General features: G+C 34.3%; 1 protein-coding gene across 2 annotated transcripts in view; it reads left to right on the top strand.

Annotated features, from left to right (window-relative positions):
- Ten-a (Teneurin-a transmembrane protein) overlaps window positions 1–24,114 on the top strand; it is a 621,367-nt gene that overhangs the window by 298,724 nt on the left and 298,529 nt on the right. For both annotated transcript variants that reach the window (XM_072535236.1, XM_072535235.1), the window contains exons 9-10: window positions 4,409–4,636; window positions 9,281–9,466. In XM_072535236.1, coding sequence (XP_072391337.1) covers window positions 4,409–4,636; window positions 9,281–9,466 — 414 coding nt within the window. The remainder of the gene's footprint in view (window positions 1–4,408; window positions 4,637–9,280; window positions 9,467–24,114) is intronic.

The following is a 24,114-nucleotide window of genomic DNA, read 5'->3' as shown; positions in this document are numbered from 1 at the left end:
CAACTACGGAAATTCTTCATTTAAATTCTCTTTCGTAGAATAAGAAACGAACAATTAACTAAAGAATATTTAGGCTAAGACTACAATAAACACTAATCTACATTCTACCTCGTCGTAAAATTCTAGTTTCGGTTTAGGGTAGCATTCAACTGAAAATGAGATCTAATTATCCCTATGGAGTTGAGTTTATTTTATCTTTGTTTTCCTTGTAAGTTTATTATTTCCTGCCTAGGGAGTCGGAAGTTAGACATAACAGAATTATTATTCTAGGAGTAGGAATGCCGTGAGTGTTTTCTTTGACTGAGGGGGTAAAACAAGGGTGGTCCAATTGTTATTGTTACCATTCACGGGGGGTATCAAAGTACATTTTCTGATATATTTTTAATTAACGTTATACCAAAGCTTTAAGGAGTTATAAATTTGTTTCATTTCCTTGTTAAAATTCATGAGACTGCTCTTCCTACCAGACATTAAAGAACGGTTGGGGTATACAACTATGCCGTTATATTTTTGGGAAAAAATTAACTAAAATTATTTTATTATTACAATATATTACAATACAATTTAATGAAATTAATATATTATATATAAAAGTGACAAAAAAAACCATTGGCAATCGATTTGTTTTACTTTGATGCGTATATTATTTTACCAAATTATTACTTAATTAATTGCATGTTTGGGTTTTCATATATATTATATTCAGGGATTCTACAGTATTGACTGCCTTTCCTCGCTCAACCGTTTCCATCTCTCTCTGTTGTCCCATTCTCCATCGTTTAGGCCTCTCTTACTCATGGCCTCGTCTACTTCGTTCCTTCAGGATTTTCGGGGTCGTCCTCTTTTCCTCTTTCCTATGGGGCTCCATTCGGTTATTCTCTTTATCCATCTGCTGTCGCTAGTTCTTCTTACATGTCCATACCACTTTAGTCTTTTTTGTTCTATATATGTTAGTATGTCTGTTTCTATTGATGTTCTTTATTTTATTTTGTCATTACTTCTCCTAACCATTCTGGTTACTCTGCAGCATCTTCGCAGGTATTCCATCTCTGTTGCTACTATCTTTCTGCTGTATTTCTTATTTATGATCCAATTTTCAGCCGCATATGTCATAATACCTTGCACTAGTGTTTTATAAATCTGTGTTTTTGTCTTCATATTTAGGTGTCTATCCCACCATACTGAGTTAAGTTGCCGGATTGCTGTTCTTGTTTGTCCTAATCTTTGTGTAATTTCTTCCTCTGTTGTTGCCTTTTTCGTGATTATAAACCCCAAGTGTTTGAATTTATCCTTTCCTTTTATTGTTACATTGTCATCAATCTGTAGATCTTCTATGTCTTCTTCACTTAGGTAGGTAGGTACTCTGTTTTCGCAAGGTTAATATCTAGGCCAGCCTTAGTATATTCTTCTTGTAGTTTCTTCATCATGTAGCTGAGGTCGTCTTGGTCCTGTGCAATCACTACTTGATCGTCTGCAAAACTTCACGTATATAGGTATTCCATACCGGTACTCCCATGCCTTCGCATTTTCTTGTCCATGTAGTCAAGGCTTTCTCTAAGTATATTTTGAATAGGGTTTGAGATGTGGAACAACCCTGCAGGAGCCCTTTTGTTGTGGTGAAGTCTCCTATGATTCTTTTTCCTATTTTAATGGACACTTTATTTTCTTATTACAGAGCTTTTGTAGCTTCTATGAGTTCCGTCTGTATTTTTAATTTGTACATTGCCTCCCATAGTTCTGAGCTTGGCACAGAGTCATGCGCCTTTCTCAGGTCCACAAATGCCAAATGTGTTAGTATAGTATATCGATGCTCACTACTTTATTATTCATAGTTTCCTTGCTAAATTGACAATTTTTTTTTAAATGCCGGATTCCATATTCTACGAATAAAAATCTGTAAATATGACTTTTAATTTAGAATAAAATGATAGTTGTTTGCTTATAACAAATATTAAAATAAGCTGGTATTCCTGTTATTATAATTCCTCATTTACCATTTAAATTATGTAATATTTAAAAATTATTGTAGTTTTATATAAAATATGTAATTTAGTTCTACCCTACCCTATTATTCAACTTATCAAATTCTAATATGTTAAAGATAAATCATTAAAATTGTAAAGAATCAGCTCAAAAACTAGTGGTAATGTATTACTGGTTATTTCCATTTTTTTTTTTTAATTTTTAGTATTTCTTTAAAACTTCTCTTTTTGATAAGAATTCTACACATCTTATTATTCTAACAATAAACATATTTATTTATATTAGGTATCTCTTGAGAATATATGATGAATAGTGGTTAAAAGATTATTAAAAGTAGTGTACCTTTCTTTCTTTTTTACTTCGACTTGGTGCAGGAGGTATTGTATTTAAATAAATGCATTTATCATTCTATATGTCACAATAAATTCATTTACAATTCTACTAACTACAGTTAATTTTTAGTATGTAATGAAAGCTAAATTTTCTTATTCTATCATATAAAAAAAATAAAATTACCACTTTTTCTGTTTCTTTAGCTATGTTTTCCACTAATAACATGTGCTTTCCACTAATTTTCCTTTTGTTCAGGCTCTTACTCTTTACTTAATTCAGCGTAATTTTTTGTACAATCATTACTTCTTAAACACTATTTTCTTTTTAAAACAATATTATTGTTTTCTGATCATATTTCTAAATATATCTTTATTCAAACTTATTTCTTCTTTAAGTGCCGTCTCCCGATCGGAGGTTGGATATCATTATCTCTATCTTTACTCTATTTACTGCTGCTCTGAAGAGTTCTCTAGAACTGCATTTAAACCAGTCCCTTAAATTCTTCAACCATGACACTCTCCTACTTTGTATACTCCTTTTTTCTCTTATCTTTCCCTGTATTATCAGCCTTAGCAGTTCATGTCGCTGTCCCCTCATTACGTGTCCAAGATATTGTAACTTTTTTATTTTTATTGTGTTTATTATTTCGCATTCTTTGCCCATTTATCGCAATACTTCCGTGTTAGTTTTCTTCTGTGTCCATGCTATTCTAAGCATCCTCCTGTAACACCACATTTCAAAGGACTGTAACTTATTTAGGTGTTCTTGCTTCAATGGCCATATTTCAGTATCGAAAACACGTAGCATCTCAGTGATCTTACTCTCAGTTCTAATCTTAAGTGTTTGTGGTAGAGGATTGTTTTCATTTTTACAAACGCATTTCTTGCTATTTCTATCCTGGCTCTTATTTCGGTTGTTTGATCATTATTGTACAAACTCCAGGTTCCTAGGTATTTGTATTTATCAACCCTCTCTATCGGTACATTTCCCAAATGTACTCGTATGTTTGTTGGTCTATTTTTTTTCTTTGGTATTATCATGTATTTGGTCTTTTTATATACATTTTTAGTCCATCTTTTTCACAGAAACTGTTTGTTTTGTTTAACACTAATTGGAGTTGTTCAGCAGAGTTTGCCATAATCACGATCTCATCTGAATATCTTATGTTGTTAATAGATCTTCCATTAATTATTATTCCTTCACTTTGAAAAATCCTTCTTTAAAAATAGCTTCACTATATACATTAAATAGTAATGGGGACATAATACATCCCTGCCTAACTCCTCTCCTGATTTCAATTTCTGGACTGGGTTCGTTATCTATTACGATTTGTGCTCTTTGATTTTCTAGAGTAGAGGTTTGTTATTATTCGTAAGTCCCTATGGTCTATGTGTTTTGTCTTTAGAATTTGGACTAATTTTTCATGTCTTACTTTGTCAAATGCTTTTTTAATGCTTCTCTGGTTCCTAGTCCGTTTCTGAACCCAAACTAACTATCATCTATTCCTTCTTCCAGTGCTTTATTTATACGACCATGTATTATTTTCAGGAATAATTTGAGAATGTGACTTATTAGTGATATATTAGTTCTGTATTCACTGCAATATTTATCGTTTGTATTTTTAGGGATAGCACAACTAGCACACTACGGCTTTACTATTTTTGCTGTTTTTTATTGCCATTTTAATTTCTTCTTTTAATATCTTTAAAACCATATCCTCTTCTACTTCTATCTCCATCTATTCTGTTCTATTGTCTTTGAACAGTTCATTAATATATTCTGTCCACCTCAAACAAACAACAATAAATAACATTCAATAATAAAACCATTGGTACTACTGAAATGTTGACACTTGATGTAAAAATTTATTTGAAGTCAAATAAACTACATCCAAGATCTTCACGAATTTATTGACACAGAAATTGATGAATAAATTCATGAATTTATACTTATTTTATATAATTTATTCAACACATAAATTAAGGTTTAGAGTATAAATATTACCACATACATATCTGTCTGTTTTCACAGCACAATTTTTTAGGGGTGTTATCATTATACAATAAAACTTACTTTTATTTCTCTTTTTCAGGAGAAGGGTGTGAAGAGCCAGATTGCGAGGATCCTACGTGTTCAGAGCACGGTGCCTGTGTTCATGGACAATGCTACTGTAAAGCCGGTTGGAAAGGGACCCATTGCGACATTATCGACGAACAAGTCCATAAGTGTTTGCCTACGTGCTCTGATCATGGCGTCTACGATTTGGAGGCGGCAAAGTGTATTTGTAACAGGCACTGGACGGGCCCAGATTGCTCTCAAGGTAAGAAGTAGTGTTTTATATTGTTTGTTGATGTAATGGAAATCTTTAAGAACTGTTTGCCGTTTTTATCCTTTTCTTTAGTGTTTGGGGAACCAGATGCTTGGGGAATGATTGAGATAAAAAGTCTAAGCAAATTCCTACAAAGTGACAACGGAGTTTAGATTTGTTTGAAAGCAATTCATTTTTACCTTTTATTTTGAAATATTATGTGGAACTATGTCCGCGATATTTTAATTTTTTCCATTTTGTTTTTACTTCTTAATATGAATTTTATTTTAAATAATATTAATGGAAATTTTTGCGTTATTAAAAATTATGTTGGCCAATAATATGTTGTTTTAAAGACATTTTTATTAAATAAAATATTATTTTTACACCAAGTATTATTACATTTAAAAGGTTCTCACTTAATTGTTATTTAGCGAGCAAGGCACTTTGAACCTCTTACATAATATTGCTATAGACGATAATTGCTTAGATAATATTGGAAAATCTACAGTCGATAGGCATGCTGACAGGGAAAAAGAGTACAACTAGAAGTTAAACAAGCTTTCTGGTAGGTTTTCAAATTAGTTAAGTGTTACACTAGAAGAGTCTGAATACATGATACGTTATTATTTTGGTCCAGATGTAATCGATTTCTAGTTCAGTCTTAGATGAAGTATCCGGTACTTAAATACTTAATCTAAGATAGATAATATTCTCCAATATACTATGCCATCGTATGGCACCATATGCAGAGCGAATAATAGGACAATACCAGGCTGGTTTCAGAGGTGGTAAATCAACAATTCATCAGATTTCAACCCTAAGACAAATTCTAGAGAAAACACTGGAATACGGTGTAGACACGCACCACATATTTATAGACTACAAGGCAGCCTACGACTCTGTAAATAGAAGAGAATTGTTTAGAGCAATGATAGACCTAGGAGTACCAAATCAGTTGGTAAGTTTAACCAAACTAACCCTTGAAAAAGTTGAATGCAAAGTACGAATCCAGGGGGAACTCTCTGAACCTTTTAAAACAAATAACGGGCTACGTCAGGGAGACCCACTCTCCTGTATACTATTCAATCTAGCTTTGGAAAAAGTAATACGTACGTCACAAATCACAACTACCGGTTCAATATATAACAAATCTGTGCAAATCTTAGCATATGCTGATGATATCAATATTGTTGGGAGAACGGAAAACGCAGCACGAGAGGCGTACGTAGCATTAAAGGAAGCGGCTACAAAAATGGGTTTAATAATAAACACCAACAAAACAAAATACATGAAAATAGGTACGCAACCACAAACACTACGGCCACTTGTTATAGAAAATGACGTCATCGAAGCAGTTAACGAATTTGTATACCTGGGAACGCTCGTCAATACTGAAAATGACACTACCGCAGAGATAAACCGCAGAATTTGCACGGCTAATAGATGCTATTTTGGGCTTAATCTCCTTTTTAAATCTACAGTTATATCAAGAAATACAAAAGTAAAACTCTACAAAACAATAATACGCCCAGTCCTAACATATGGTTCAGAAACCTGGACTTTAACAAAAAGTAATGAAAACATGTTAGGATGTTTCGAAAGAAAAATACTAAGGCGCATCTATGGAGCGGTAAATGAAAATGGTGTCTGGAGAAGACGATACAACTTCGAACTCTATAGGATATACCAGGAACCAGATATCGTAAAACACATAAAGATAGGACGTCTAAGGTGGGTAGGCCATGTTATGCGGATGGAGCAAACCGACCCAGCTAGAAAAACGCTCCTTGATAGACCTATTGGTCAAAGAAGAAGAGGAAGACCCAGAACAAGATTCCTAGATAACATCGATGAAGACATGAGAAATATGGAAATATGTGCTTGGCGGAGGAAGGCGATGGATAGGGACGACTGGAGAAAAATTCTTGGGGAGGCTAGGACCCACACAGGGTTGTAAAGCCAAAATGATGATGAAGATAGATAAAATTAAGGCATGCGCGTCTTTTTCTCTTAGGTTATTACGTCGATTGTCGGTATTACTATAAAATAAGAAACTTCACGATATATTGTTAAAAATATTGTCCCCATTGTAATAAGTCCCCAAAGACAAATCGAAGGCCTTGGCGTGAGTAAGATGTATGTCACTAGAAGTAAGTTTTGAGAAATCTCTTCTGAAAAATTATTTTACGTCCACAGAATCAAAATAGTCCAGTCGTCAGGGAATAGACCTCTAAAAATTAAAGAAACAAGCTGTATTTTGCTGAGAATGTCAATTGTAGGACCCCATTATTGACTTTGTGAGATTTATCACGAATCTATATGCTGTAGCAAAAAATATTTCAAATAAACATTGTAGCTGAGAAAGTTACAAAAATGTTTATAAGCACATTTTTTGCAAAATGAACCGTTTTCGTCAATTTCGTTTCTTGTATTACCATCAGGGCTTTCCCATATCCACTTTCTTTGGGTTTTCTTTTTAAAAAAGCTGTTCATTTGATGGAGATTGTTTTCCAAAAAGGAAAGTTAAGAATTGTTTGTATCTTTCATATTGTAACGAAATATTTTGCCTACCACATAGGGTATTATTATAGGGGGTGGAACATTGGGGACAGAAACTATTGGGGTGAAGATAGGGCAAACAAAATAAACGAAACTTATGCGAACGGCACTCAGGTTTTATTTGAAGTAGCTGGGTCGTGGATAAGTTGAATGGCACGGGGGTTGGATTGGGGCAACTACAAAAATGAAATAAAGGGGTACTTACATGAATCTTCTGGAACAAATGGACAAACAACACAACAGGAAGGACCTCTAGCTATTTAAAATAAGGACGCCGCTTCGAGGTCACAAATTATAACAATTACAACAACAAGTTGTAACTAATAAAATAAATATTAGGAATGCAAAATATATTTTTTTAAATAAAACTCAAAAAAGTGAATTTTTTTTTTAAATAAATAAAAAAATGGTTCAGAGAAATAAATCGAAACATTTATTGTTGTCTCACCACAAACAGTTACAAAAATTAATGGCACAAATTACTAGATTAATAGTTATAAAGATAAATACCAAAATACCAAAGAAACACTTACTTTATCTTATGTATTTACAAACTCTGTTTACAAGTGGGAGGTGCTACAAAACTTACAAAGAAATTGTTACAAATAAAGAAATATCTTTAAACTATTCACAGAGAGGTTAACCTTCTTTAAAAATTCAAAACAAATTAATATTAAAAATAATAAAACGAGCTGTCATATATCAACATTAAATTTAAAACAGAATAATTAAAATCACAGCTAACCACGCCCTAAGACATATATTTTTAATTATTACAAGTTCTTTACAAATTATTATAAAATTATTATTATTTAAAAAAAAATGTCTATTGTTACTTTAAAATTTAAAACAAAAAAGTTACCTTGATTTAATAAAAAAAGCACTAAAACTTCTGGGGTTAGAATTGGAATTACTAAAATTTCTGGGGGTAGAACTGGGGTTAAACTCTTGGCCACACGAACAAAAGGACTGCTTCTATGGTCTAATACGACGACCAGGGACAAACAAAACGAGGATGGAAACAACGATTCTTCCAAACCTTACTTAAAACTTTAGACTGTAACTATTAACTTCACACTGCTACACATTTTCCCATGAAAAAAGGACGAAGGACGAAGATATTACAATTTTGAAGAATTTGAAGAAAAATTTGGACTAAACGCTGGAAGCAGTTGTCTCTGACAACGATTCAACGACAGTGACGCAATTATCTTTCCTAAAAAGCCTTCTCATCGATCTAAATGGATGTTTGTTTAAAACTCAGTATCGAGCCGCTTAAATCAAAGAAAAATATCAAAGAATATGCGTCCGTGATATAACCAAACCTAAAATGTTTTCATATCAACTCGCGACGCAAAAAGGAATTGAAAATACTTTGGTGTTTTAATACTTACGATTAGGAACTGAAATACACTAAAAATATTCTTCGTTGCTTTAGAAAATACGAGAGGATTTCAATATATATCAAGGAATTTACAAATGCTACAATATCTGCCTTCGCTTCCAAAATTTCCCAATATTATCTCAGAGGAGTCTTCCTTATTGCATTATTTGGCGTTGAAATCGACACCTATTATTAAGAAGTAGCCAGGATTTTCCTTGATTGCACATAAGATATTTAATCGTAGAATATTTGGACTTCTTCGTATGGATGTTCTGTACAGAAGCGTACACTTGAATAATGTTTAGTATATATTTTGCGCTTATTTTGATGTTCAAGTAGACCACCCTTGTTGGGATTTGGTTTATTAACACAAATATTCTGTTGTCAATGTTTTTGTGAATTAAGAAACCAACATCTTCGACTGTTGATTCTTCTTCTCCTTTAATGTACCATAAATGGCGTGATGGAATTGTGATAAGACTCTCTCTTTTTTTTACTTCACTGATACCCACAATTTGCATCCTTAAGTAATAAATTTATATTGTTAATTAATAAATCTTATAAAGTAATTGTGTTTTTAGTGTTAGTGTTACAAGACAGTAAATAAATTAAAATAAATGTTAGAAGAATAAAAATAACATCGTTTGCGAGCGTCTGTACTATTACTTTTTGTTTTTTTTTTTATTATTAAAGTACATTTTTGTTTTCAGCTCTTTGTAATTTGGATTGTGGACCTCATGGGCAATGCGACATGGGAAAATGCCGTTGTGAACCTGGTTGGACTGGAACACGATGCGAACAGTTACCTTGCGATATACGATGTCAAGAACATGGACAGTGTAGAAATGGAACCTGTGTTTGTTCTCAAGGATGGAATGGACGTCATTGCACATTACGTAAGTATACAAAACTTAATGTACATTAGAGAAATTAATAATAAAAATAAAGTTAAAGAGTTGATAAATCAGTGTAACTATGGGTAATCTCAACAAAACTGAAACAAATTCTATTACACGATTAGATGAATAGATCAAAAAATCAACATTAACCACCCCAAAAGTCACATACACTAACCGGAACATCATCTGCCCTAGATTTACACTGAAATACTACCAATAAATAACAAAGTGAAATTCCTGGAAATGATACTAGATCAAAAACTTAATTTGAAAGCACACATTTCAGGAATATATATATATATTCCCAAATAAATATTAAAATGCGACACATGAGTTGGTTAATAGGCCGCAAATTGGGACTCTCCAGGGAAAGTAAAATACTTCTATATAAGATTATAATTAGGCGTTTATAATTAATTTATAAATAGATTCAATCTATCTATCTATGAGGTGAGGAAAGAAGCCAAGAGAGCTTTGACCTATTCAACTGCGATCTTTTCACATCTATTATGGTTCTCTACTCTGGCAAAAAGTTCGTTTTAAAAACATCAGATTTAAGAAAGATTTGAAGTGTCATCTTACATTATTTTTTCTTTCACGCCAGTGTAAATTTCGAATGGTCACAAAAATCTAGAAGTGTCACATAGGCAGAAAAATTTAAAGCTCCAACTATGTACCTTGTTGGTTATACATTGGAGGAGTCTACCTCTTGTCATTTTTGTAGTCCACATTTGTCATCTACCCATATCTTAAAAGGTACAAGGACTAACTTAAACCTGTCATTAAAATGTTTCTCTAGTGGACAAAATTTATGCAGAGGATAGTATCCAGGAAGACCCCTTTCAACAGCTACTGAATTGTCATTATACTGGCGTATGGATCCAAATCGCAAAGCAAAGGCAAATCTTGTTAAATACTCAAAAGAGTGTTTTCCTCAATATGAGCCTCCTTTCTTATAGCGATAAACAGACATATAGAGGAGAATGCCAAAAATTTTCGAATATCGTCGGTCCAGGCACAAAATTTTCCGCCGTACGTACAAGTACGGTGATCAAGCACTGTTTAATGGAGACTTGGGCTGCAGATTTTATAGCAGAGAATCTGAAGCAGTTAACCATATCTTGCATGGGAACGAGGTAGTAGATCGCACATGGCACTTTACACTTTTTGAACACAAGGGAGTGACTCCAAATATATATGTTACCCATCCACTAGACCTGTTTAAGGTAGTATAGAGTTACAGAATTCTGGAATGAGTATCATAAAGAAATGGGAGTTGTACAGTAAGATAAGTGGTGCAGTACGACCTGTTTATAAAAGATGGTTTCCTTAAAAGGTGAGCAAGCATTTTGTCGTCCATAAAGTAAAGAAAACATTCGTATGGAGTGTTTTCTTCATCAATATTTTTGGGGAACTTGCTCTTAGCCCCGAAATACCACCTTAGTTGCATAAAGTGAAAGGTGTGTCCATTTCCAAACAATCGATTTGTATTCTACCAAATACTACTACTGGACCACCATCTTCTTCCATTGCTTCTCGTTTGAGAAGGTTTCTGACGCCAAAAAGTTTGAGAGACTTTGCTGATTTTTATCGCAGAGTCTCGCATTAATGCTCTGAAATTATCTCGACCACTGTTAAAGCTACACTATTCGATTATAATTCATCAGCGCTAAGATTAGTAGCATCATTAGCAACAGGATTACTATCGTTACTATCACAATCATACTCAATGTTAGGAGATGTTGTCCAAAATGTCATGGATTTCTGCATGAGATTTTTCAGATCAGTTTTTAAACAGTCTGCAATTCTGTTATGCCTTATCTTAAAAGGAAAATATACTGTACTTCTACTCACAACGTTTTAGTAATATGATTAAATCCCAGAAAATAAATTTTTACTACGACAGAAAGTTTAGTTTGGCAAACGAGGCACAACAAAAATATCGAAGTTGATTCAGCTCCAATCAGATGAAAAATGTGTAATCCCTATATAAAGTCTAGCCACTCATCTATAATTTTTTTTGCTTCAGTTAGCGTTCCACAAACGAGTAATTGTTTCACTAATAATTTGTATTCATGTATAATATTTTTTTTACCGATTACTAGCAATTGCTCCTATAAAACTAATAGCTTCGACTTCTGTGTAGTGAATACGGAAGTAAGGACATCACTATCATATGTAACAGGCCAGCCATAAAACATTTTAAAGTTGGTATGCAACCAAAATTTTATAGAAATGATGGAATACAACATATAGAAATAAATACGAATTTGATTTAAGTCCGTCTGAAGGCGGTTGTGTATATAAGAGGGTTAAATAATCACTAGTATTAATGTTAGCGTTAGTGTTAGTCTCGGAACTTTTCTCTTAGTGTAATTTGCAAATAAATAAATGGTTTAAAAAAATCTTAAATAAAAAAGTTAGATTGCAATCTGAAGCAGTTTCTGAGGTTGTAATTTGTAATAATAATTTCTTAAAATTTAACATAGGTAGAACTCGCAGTTTACGTCCTCAGTTCTTTATATTGTTCTGAAGCATTTTTCTTGTGGCATCTTAAGGTAAATACTATTTAAATGGGAATAAACCACAATTAAAGTTAAAGTAGGTATATTGACGTTTCAATAAACGTAATTAAACAAATTTTGTTTTTTGTTACTTGATGAAAAATTCTTCTAATAATTTAATTTTATCCGATTCATTTATATTGACAATTCAGACATACATTATACATTTTAAAGTAGACGACTTGATGTAAATAACATATCGAGGATACTTCATTTATGTTTTTTAAATAACAAACATAAAATCAGAATTTGGTGTTTATTGAAGGTAAACTAAATGTACGACCAAATACTTACCATGTCGGGATAGTATTATGAGCTTTTTTCCTGGTTTTCCCTCCTAATTTACTATGGAATCACTAACAGGAGAATTTTACTGTCAGCATGGCATGTGGTTGTCTTTTTAAAGACGAATTGCATGCTAAACTCCATTCGCTTAGCTCGGGCATATTTTGACGGATTCATTGTCGGAAAGCTACAACACAACAATTCCTACTTCTCAGTATTAATAGCTCAAGTATCCTACTATTGCAGACTTCTTTCTTAAAAAAAAAGAAGAATTATTCTAAATAGTGTAAGTGTATACTAAACCCATCAAATTGTGGGTAGTATATATTTAAAAAATATATTTTAGTTGTTATAATTTAACACAACTATTTATTATATGGTGCAGATAAATAAAAATTGATTGTCGGTAATTCGCAAAGTTCTATTTTATTTACTATTTAGTTTGTTTACTATTAATATTGGCTATGAGTACGTGTGCTTGGTTGTATAGTAATTTCCAGCCACTTTTAGTCTGTCAGAAAGTAACTAACTTCGCAAAAAAATAGTTACTAAATTCACTAGACAGTTCAGACTGGGAATAGCGAACCGAGTATATGATTTTTTCTGACGGATATTCTCGAGTTAAAGTTGATTTCATGTAATCAAATGAACTATCATACAGGTAAAGTCGTCCTAGGAACGCAACTCAACAATATTGGCAATATCGTTTTAAAGTCGTCTACTTTAAAATGTATAATGTATGTCTGAATTTTCAGTATAACTAGTTCAGATAAAATTAAATTATTAGAAGAATTATTCACCAGGTAACAAAAAAACAAAATTTGTTTTATTTACTAATGTTTGTATTTTGAGAGCGATTTCCGAAGTGGAGATTGAAACGTCAATAAACTTACTTTAACCTTAATTTGTGGCTTATTCCCATGTAAATAGTAATTACTAGGTTCTTTGTATCCAAAGCAAAATTTTACATTTGCTAATATGTATTTTTATTTTTTTTTATTTGTGCCAGAATACCTCCCAGAAGTATTTTAAGTGTATGGATCATTGATCTTTTAATTATGTCATCGGAGCATCTTGTTGCACTGGCTTTCTTAGGAAGAGGAATAAACGTGAAAAACACTTGTTAGACTAGACTTGTTAAAGTTTATTTTGAATATCTTTAATTCTTCGACCAGTGTATCAATCTGGTCCGTAAAAAACATTTGTTTCTGTCAGTTATTATTTTTAGAATATTTGTTTATGTATTCGTTCCATCTTTAATGTATTTACCATGTTGTCACCGATACTTGTCTTATATCCTCGTTGGACGCTTTCTCGTGCTACGGCCATGATTTTCATATGTACATTAACAATAGTATATTATGACATAGAAACGTGCCATATTATTATTTTAGCCAGATTATTAATCTAGCAACTTTATTAAAATATTAAGTACTTACATATACTACTACTTATACTACTACTGTTTAGTGCAACATAATTTATATTATGCCATTTTCCTGATAAACAAATAGTTGAAATATAAACACTAACATGAAACAATCGATTTAACGGCTCCCTGTATATGAAGTCTATTACGTAGTTTTCCTTATAAGACAAACACACTAAACCAAATTCTAATTACATCTTTTTGTGTTCCGAACAGTACAAAGGAGTACAAATAACCAACGAGAAGAAAAAAGTTTCTACAATTCTACGTCAGCAGCTTCTTTTTATGGACAAAACCTCCGAGATGACTCACTAATAGTTTTTCGCATTTATCTCTTTAACGGCTATCCGGACGACAAGAGAAAAACCCTTCGCAATGTTGTGTTTCTTTCGAACAAAAAACATTACATTTATATTTATAGTAAAAGCGGTAGCGTTTTCTTTCAATCAGTGCATCAGAATGTTTGCGAGGAAAAATAATGGACCGGTTTATTTTCTACGCTTTATAAGCCTAATAGTCAGTAATAAACCAATAGAAACTGTCGTATTTTTATTTGAGGTAGAAATATACGGTGCCTATTAATATTTAGAAACTTATTTAAGTTTGTATGTAAATTTCAGTTTATCGTATTGGTAGTACCTTAACCTTTAACTACGGGCGCCCCTCCATTAGTCATAACTACGTGCGCGGTGTATTCTGTACACCACCGACTAAAAACGCAAATAAAAGCCACAACTAGGTATTTTTAGTACATATATTGTATATAATAAATGTAGGAATATATTTAAGAGAATGTCTTAAAATAAAAAATAATACATAACGAAAATATAAAGATTAGCAACAAATATAAGAACAAAAACTCAACCACTTCTTTTTCTCTAAAAATAACCTTCTTGAGATTCTTGTATATAAGCTTAACATTAAAAATATTATAAAACTAGTATATAAATCTAAAAACTAGGAGTAAATAATCATTCACAAATGAACATATTTAAGAATATGTGTGCTATTCACTTTCGTTTTCTTCCTCGTTTGCGTCTACTAAATTACAATTTGCACAAATTGTAACAGAGTGCTCTTTACAAACCATTCTATTACATTTGTTGCAAGATATTGTTGTAACTCTATTTTTGCTCCTTCCACAACAATGGCACCTCCTCCGTTTTTTTGCTGGTGGTTCTTCATCGTGGTCGTCTTGTACGTTTTTGTATTTCTTCAAGAATATTTTTAAATCCAGAGGTAAACTCTGTATTTCCGCCCTCTCAGAAAGATGAGGTCTTATCAATGCCAATGATAATTCTTTTAGAAAAACTCTTCCATATTTTTGTGGATTGTCGATGTTGACAGCATTGTACAGGATCTGGCTGTTAATTCCGGCAATATTCAGGAGTTGAAAAAACAATGCCATTGGCCATCTTCGTGTTCTTCGGGATACCGAATAGGTACTGCACATTTTGTCTACAGTGTCTACGCCTCCTTTATGTGAATTATAGTCTAAAATTATCATTGGTTTTCCTGTTTCGGGATCTACTGTAGAATTACTGTGCATGGTAGATAGGAGAATGACAGCTTTATTTTTTTTTTGGTGTGTAGGATACAATGGTAACTTCTTTTTGAAAACCAAAAGTGGATGATCCAATTGGTGTGTTTTTTCTTGGTAAAAACTCTGGAGGTAGTTCCCTTTTATTTCGTTTAAGTGTGCCAACCATCGTTACCTTTTCCTTCAAAAGGTCAATTGCCAACGGATAACTCGTATACCAATTGTCGCATGTTAAATTACGGTTTTTACCTTTCCAAGGTTGAAGCAGGCGATGGGTAATATCCGTTGGTGTGTTAGATTTTTTGTAGGGCCCTTCCGGTTGTTGACCACAATACACCTCAAAATTGGTGACATAAAAGGTCTGCGCGTCACATAACACAAACACTTTTAAGCCATACTTTGCAGGTTTACTTGGAATGTATTGCACAAAGTTGCATCTACCTCTAAAAGGTATCAACATTTCATCGATAGTCATTTCTTCTCCCAAGGAATAGTTGCTGCTACAGTTTTTCATAAACGTATCAAGAGTAAAGCGAATGGCAGCAAGTTTGTCAATTGATTTTCGGTCCTTTCGAGTATCTTTGTTGTCAAACCTAAGAGCAGCAAGCAAAAATAAAAATCGATCTGCGCTCATACAGGCTCGAAAGATTTCTGAGCCGGTACCATCTTTGTCCACAATTCGAGGAAGTGTGTATGATTTTGTTTTTTAGTCCCTGCAAGAAATAATAATCCCAATAATGCCATGATTTCCTGTTTAGTCGTATCTTTAGCCCGTCTTGGCCGTTCATAATTTAATCGCATTTTTGCAATCTGCAAATTTGTACATTCAACTATATTTTCTATGATTTCATTTGTAAAGAGTTTTTCAAAAGCACTTAGTTCCGTAGTAACATCTCTCGCACAAACTGTTGGCCCAGGAAATATCTTGACAATATTTTTTGAAGGAGTTTTAGTAAATTTGCTAAGAAGAGATTTCTTATACCATTTAGTTTTTCTGTCTTTTGCTATAAAATAATCATTGTCTTCATCAAGATCTAAACTGTTTTCAATGTTACTGTTTGTGTCCGAGTCAATCGTATATTGATTTTCGTCATTCATATCAACTTCTGATTCAGTGTCGTGCTCTGTTTTTTCTATTAGATCGTCGTCTGAAGTATCTGGGTCTCCACCAACATCTTCATCAGATTCTTCCTCAAATATAGCTTGAGCCATAGCTCTAAGTTCATCTTCTGAGAGTTTTTGGGGATTTCTTACTGGTACACGATCCCTGCAAAGTAAATATTTTGTAGTACCTCTCGATTTATAAACGTTACGAGAAATATATAGAGGCAACGTTTGTAATTTTTATTATTTATTTCTAATTAATATTTCAAAGAGACATGACCGTATTGCTATGGAAGAAAGAACATGAAAAAACAAGACCACAAAAACAACTAGAAGGTGGCTAAATAGTCCAATAATAGGTACTCACAAATATCCAAATAGATAACGGTATATTAAGTTATGAGAAAATGCTAAAATAAAATATTTGATCAAATGTATTATCATAAAACTAGTTTTATTATAATAAAATGAAAGTTTTATTAAAATTTTAATAACAAATTACAAATTCTTTTATTCAAAACGTTGCAAAATGTCTAGCTTTTGTTACATATAAGTCGCTATACATTAATAATGCTATTTTTTAGAAGATAAACGTAATATAAATCTCACAAAATTTACTTACATAACTAGGTGCTTGGTGTACTACATACACCACTGGTAAACTTCTCCTGAATTTTTCTAACCGTCAGTCTATCTCTGCAGCAATCAATTTTACAACTGTTGAGGTTTATAGCTGACACATCAGAGATAGGTCAGGTAGAGGGCCACGTGCGCAACCAGTGCTTATCAGAAATAGCGGCCAATTTAGTGCGACTGGTGTACTGAGTACACCGTAGCCCGTAGTTAAAGGTTAATCGAATGAACCATCGAAAGTTATAATAAGTAAAATTTGTTTTTAATGTCACCAGAGTGGAAAAATTACAGCGAAGATCGTCACTCAGGCCAGCCAATTGTAACGGGTTTTATTAACTACAATTGTATTGGCCTCCGACAGACGATCGCTGCTCACATGCAACTAGGAAATGCATAAAATCCGCGTATCTTCCGATCGGAGATTCAATCTGGTTCTTAATTTTGATACCGTAAAGACCTATTTTGGCTGAGAAGCTCGTTTTAGGAAACTCTGCGTTTTGTTTCTCACCTATATCAAGCTTCATCGAACTACGAGACTTCATCATGGAGAACAGTTTCATATCTCTTTTAATTGTTGGGATAAATACAAGGTCTTACGACTTTGATATTATTAAATAATCAGCAGTGTAGGAAACAAGTATTTTGGCTGTTCGACTATCCTTTGTTCCAGATAAAGAAAAGTTTGGAAACGGACTTATATAACATTACGTTATTAAACATACAGTTATCTCACAAAGACCATTAAACAGCTCGAGGAGAATACTTCACTGGTCAGAAAGATATTGGTTTTGAAATAAATAAAAGTCAGATCGATTTAAAACTATTACAGATCGTGTCGAACTGCCACAGTGTTCCGATAGACCACCGACGGTTAGAAGTAAATAAAAGCCTGAGCGGATGGCTTGCATAAATATAACAGATGCCATGAAAATAACACCAACTGCTGCAATGGAGTTGATCATTTTCATCACGCCTCTAGATATATATATCAAAGAGGTGGCGCTAGTGACAATGATGCGACTGCGCTCAGCTGGTGCAAACCTTGATGTAGGAATGGGACAATTGAGAACTGGCTGCGACTCAATTGAACCAAATTTTATCTTTAACAATTGCCCTACAAAATTGAAACAAGACAGTATATGGAGACAAACGTGGCAAATACCTATTGCATATACACCGATGGCTCCAAAATGAAAGAAGGCTCAGGATGCGGGATATACTCCAGATCACTGAACCTAAGAATAAAGTGGGGTATGGGCAAAAATGCCAGCGTAGTTCAGACAGAACTGACTGGTATCTACATAGCCGCAAAAGAGATAACCAAAAAAGGTATAGCAGAGAAAACTATAATGATCTGCACAGATAGCAGACAAGCGCTAATAACCTTGAATAGACCACGTGTCACATCAGGTTTAGTAATGGAATGTTACGAGTCACTAACCCAAGCTTCGGATGGTAATACCATCATCCTGAGGTGGGTTAAACGACACAATAGGAATAAAGGCAACCACATTGCTGATAATTATCTAGGAAGGCGGCAGGCCTAAGACTGTTAGGACCTGGGGATCTTTTTGGTTGGTCAACTACAACAATCGCGGAAATTGTCAAATGTGACTCCCATACCCAAACCGTAAGAAGATGGAAAGAAGGGAAAGGATGTAAACTTGCCAGGGTAACACTAAGTAACCTTGAAGAGTCAACATCAAAGAAGTACTTGGGAATGACTAGGAAAAATCTACGTTTGACCGTTGGTTTTTTAACTGGTCATTGTCAACTAAGCAAACACCTCCACACACTGGGGCTAGCAGACACACCTCTATGTAGGAAGTGTGAACGAGAAGACGAAACTGTAGAGCATGTCCTATGTGAATGCCCAAAGTTATCGTTAATACGAGAGTACGCGTTGGGCGAGTCCTAGCCCACACCTGCTCACATAAGAGAGATGTCTCCTGGTGACTTGTCCACCTTCCTAGAAATGGCAGGATGGACAATGAGCTAAGGGTGAGAGCTTGAAAATAAGTAGAGGTCCCAAAGGTTACGGTCCAAAGTAAGCTCTTTGCTATCCAACGTGATTGCTGGAATAAGTGAAAGTCCGGAAGGGACTTAAAATTAATTATTCCACAATCCGTGACTAGTCAAAAAGCTCACACTCTGCCGGTAGTCCTATACATCGGAAAGAGTTATCTTGATTACACATCGAGGCCTAAGGAACTGACATTGTTGATAAACGAAACGTCTTCTGTGCATAGGGTACTAACAAACCTTTCATGTAAGATAAAAATATATTCAAATGTACAAAATTCGAACTGATAAAGTACTCTACATTGCCAGTAGCACCTTGTTTTTGATTAACCAGAAGATGGAATCGAACAACCTTTGTTCATCCTCAGGAGCGGTGGCTGGAAGTCATCCTGGAACTCCAGGCAATATGGAGGATGATCCAACCTAACTACAGTAAATACCTATATTATTTTTCTGCACCCGCCCAGAAAACTAAACTTTCGGTATGATATATTAAATCGAAACCACATTACACAAATCGTACCGTAAGCAACTATGTTTGGGACGATTTTTTTTTACTTTTGGAACGATTTTTTTATTTTTTGAACGATTTTGAGTATCTACATAGGCGGCCTTAACAGTAATATGAACTTATCTTTTTATTATGACAGCTCTTGTCATATAAGATTCGATTGTGTTTTCGTATTTCAGTTAAAAAAAACATAGAAATGAGTGGCGAAAGTTATGCAGAATTGATTCCACATGAGATAAATGAAGCTGATAAATCGGCTACTTATGAATTATTGCCGCTAAAGTTTAGAGCCAAATTTCCTACTCATCTCAAAATATTTGGTAAATAATGAGCACTTCCGACAGTGGCATCTCAAACACAGTCTTGTTAGATGAACTTCGAGCAGAAATCAATAAACAATCTGCAGACCTAAAAAAATTTATATTACAAGAAATCAAGGATGAAACACAAACACTGGCAAATAAAATAAACAAATATGTAAAGTATCTTGAAGAAAAACATAATACAATTACTATTTAAATTAGAATAAGCCACAATTAAAGGTTAAAGTACGTTTATTGACGTTTTAATTTCCACTTTCTTAAAATACAAAATACGTTTGTATTTTGAGAAAGATTTCCGAAGTGGAAATTGAAACGTCAATCAACGAATTTTAACCTTTAATTCTGGCTTATTCCTAGTTAACTAGTAATTACTTAAAAATGCCACAAGAAAATAGCTTCAGAACAATATTAAGAAACATAATACAGTGCTTGACAGATGTATACAGTTAGACAGGCAAATCAGAAAAAATAATATACTGATGTATGGAATAGAAAAACCTGAAAACGGAGATATAATTGCATAAGTACTTAACTTGATCCACGAGGTGCTTGAGGTCAAAGTGTCAGTTTGGAAAATAAACAATATTTATTAAACAAAAATAAGAACTAAAAACGCAGTTAAAGTTAAATTTCTATCTTACTTTAAGAAAAATATAATACTAAAAATCTGTAGTAAATTACGTAATACCAATATTTATATAAATCACGCTCTATGCTACGAGGATAGACAAGACCAAAATCTTCTCACTACACATATTAAACTAGCAACACAAATGAAAATTCATGCTAAAATTCGGGGCAGGTATTTTGTCATGAATAATCAAAAATATTCTGCCAAAGAATTAAGAAATATGGAAAAGGATCAAAATTAAGATGATGTTCAATCAGAAAAACCTAAACCACACAGTGCACCAGAAACACAACACTTAATTCTAAAACATTTTTTGAAGACAGCATCTCACAATTTACCTTATCTACACTTAAGAATTCATCACAGAAAAAGAGGTCACCCAACAACAAAACTTGAATCTGATATAACTACACTGACTGAAAAACTAACAAAGGAATCAGATACTGATAAAAGTAAATCAGAAAAAAATAGTTCGGAAAAGAAAAATATTATAGACCATAAAGAAGTACTAAGAGGAGAAGAACAAAAACGAAGATAAATACGAAGAAGGAATAAAGCCAAAATCAAGACACAACTTTACTTCAGGTACCAAAGAAAAAGTTAATACTCGGCAGCAAAGCAGTAAGTTTTAGAATTTTGTAAGACAAATATTATTTCTTAGGGAGTTTACTATCAAATTTTTTTAGTTATTGTTATATTATGGATTCATACATTCGTGATGTAGACTAAATTCCCTTTTTTACTCATAAACCTAAACATATTGAAGATTTTAATAAGTTAACTGCGGATTTTTATAAAGGTAAATATAATGAAAATTTTACAATTTTACACCAAAATATTAGAAGCCTTAATAAAAATCTAGATCAGTTATGATTAAATATACATAAAATAACAGATGACACTTGATTTTGACTGTATATGTCTAACGTAAACTTGGAATATTCCTGATATATCTTTATTTTAAATAGAGAATTACAACATTTTATAATATAAAGAAGATATCAATCAAAATAATGGTGACGTTTTATACATAATGTTGTGAATTTATTAATTGTTATGTCTTTAATTTATAATGTCTTTATCAAAAGGTTCTTATCTAAATTTATTAAAAAGCACAATCACTGATATTAATTTATTTATCACTAAATATACATAATTTATTAAAAGGCGAGCGTAACAATAAATATCGCGAGCGCGAATCTTCTTTATTAACTGTTTTCAAAATAAAAGTTCCCTCATATTTATACGAAAACAGCTGCTCTAGAACTCCATAGATGTTGACCTCAATTGACCTGGTTTCGCCTCGAATGGACAGGCCTAATTCCGGAAGATTCGAATGGAACCAGTTTTTTATTACTTGGGGTTTATGCCAGCTGGTTGAAAGGTCTCGTATAATCTAAAACATATTAGTAAATAAAAACATGTTTACAGGTTAAAACTATGACTCATATTTTTACGTAACATTGCCCCCCTCTCAAAAGATGGTTCCTCCTGGAACCTTGTCGGGACTAGAACTGGAACGGTATGCTGGTATCGGCAACTGGACCCTCTTTTACAACTTCCAGTTGTATAAAAATGACAAGGGACGGTTTTCTCTCCGCACCAGTAACTATGCGGATTGCAACAGACTAACACCTGGACTTCGGTGTCTTTAAAGATCTCCTCCACCATATTTCGTATAACCCTCCAATCTAATTGGCGGCACTCCAACTTTGGCATGGCTAACTTTTGCACGTCGGACTCTAGTACGTGCCCTCTCAATTGAAGTAAGGCTTCCCATACATCTCGGTAGGTAGGTTGGTCACGGGCAGTGTCTTTTGTTACCAGGTAGAAAAGGTAACGTGATGCATCTTGGAGTTTCAAGGTTTTACCGGGCGCTGGCACTTGGCATTGAAGTTCTGCAACTCGACCAAACTTCCTTCGAAAGACGGATGCCAACCCTGGTGCGTCTTTGATACTGGCCGGGATGGTAAGGGCCAGCGAGTGGTCATCGGGGAGCGCGAGTAGATCTTGCTTTTCTTCAGTGGTAACACCATGTCTTGCTTTACCGGTACCTCCATAGGCACCCATGAATTCCTCAAACGTGAGGTCAGACACATCTTGGACTTGGTTTACTTCCACTTCTTCATCTACGTCGTGGTCACCTTCGAAAGATGCCAACCGGTTATGGTGTACTATCATCGGCTTTCCCCTCGGAATCTTGCTTATTCGGTAGATGACATCGTTGATCTTCTCCATGATGAGGTATGGACCTTCCCAAGACTGCTGCAATTTGGGAGAACAACCTTTTCGCTTCTTGGGATTATACAGCCATACTTTGTCGTTCTTCTTAAAGCAACCCTTTTCGGCTTGTGTATCGTACCGTTTCTTCATTCGGTTATTTCATTCATTCTTCATTCTTCATTTCGGTACCTGGCTGGTGTCTGGCCCGTTGATTCGTTAACAGCAGATCTGTAGGCCATTGTGAAGAACGGAAGGTATTGGTCCCAGTCTCGCTGATGATCGGACACCATCTTTGTCAAATACTTGCCAACTGTCCTATTCATTCGTTCTACCATACCATCCGATTGCGGATGATACGCGGTAGTTCTTGTTTTCTTCATGCCTAGTCTATCACATATTCCTTGGAATAGATCACTTTCGAAGTTCCTGCCTTGGTCACTATGGATCTCCAAAGGCACTCCAAATCGGCTGATATATTCTTGGATCAACTTATCTGCAACGGTGGTGGCCTTCTGGTCTGGAAGTGCATAAATCTCAACCCACTTAGTGAAGTAATCCATTACTACCAACATGTACTTGCCCCCATTTTCACTTTCTGGAAATGGCCCTGCAATGTCCAAAGCTATTCTTTCAAACGGGCTTCCAACATTATATTGTCTCATAGGAGCTCTCCTTTTCCGGTGAGGCCCGTTACTCGTAGCACAAATAGTACATTTCTTACACCAGTCTTTTACGTCGTCGGAACTGTTCATCCAATAAAACCGTTCCCGAATTCGCTGAAGGGTTTTCCTTACACCAAAATGCCCTCCCGATGGACTGTCGTGTAACTGACGAAGTACTTCGGCTATTCTGCTCTTTGGGATCACCAACTGTCTTCTTTTCTCTGAACCGTCATCATTTTCCAGGACTCGTTTGAGCAAGCCATCTTCGATGATAAATGAGTCCCACTGGGCCCAATACGTCTTAACTACTGAGCATAGGTTTGATATTTCCTGCCAAGGTGGTCGACGGTTTTCCTCTTTCCATTTTCGGATTTTCTGTATAACTGGATCTCTCTCTTGTTCTTCCCTTATCTTAGTAGGCGTCCAGTCGTCGTTGACAATCGTCGTTCTTAGCACTGCTGCTTCCTTGGATTCCGTTTTGTTGCAGTGGGAACACTCTGCTGGGCATGGCCTTCTGGAAAGAGAATCAGCGTTTCTGTGGCTAACTCCGGCTCGGTGCTCAATCTTAAAATCGTATTCTTGGAGTCGTTCGATCCATCTGGCTATCTGACCCTCTGGATTCTTAAACTGCATCAACCACTTAAGGGCGGCATGGTCGGTTCGGATTAAAAACTTCCTTCCATAGAGGTATTGATAGAAGTGCTCTACTGATTTCACT

This window comes from Diabrotica undecimpunctata, chromosome 6 (assembly GCF_040954645.1).
Source record: "Diabrotica undecimpunctata isolate CICGRU chromosome 6, icDiaUnde3, whole genome shotgun sequence".
Lineage (NCBI taxonomy): Eukaryota > Metazoa > Arthropoda > Insecta > Coleoptera > Chrysomelidae > Diabrotica > Diabrotica undecimpunctata.
The sequence above is the reverse complement of the archived record's forward strand: the minus strand, read 5'-3'. Positions and strand labels throughout refer to the sequence as shown.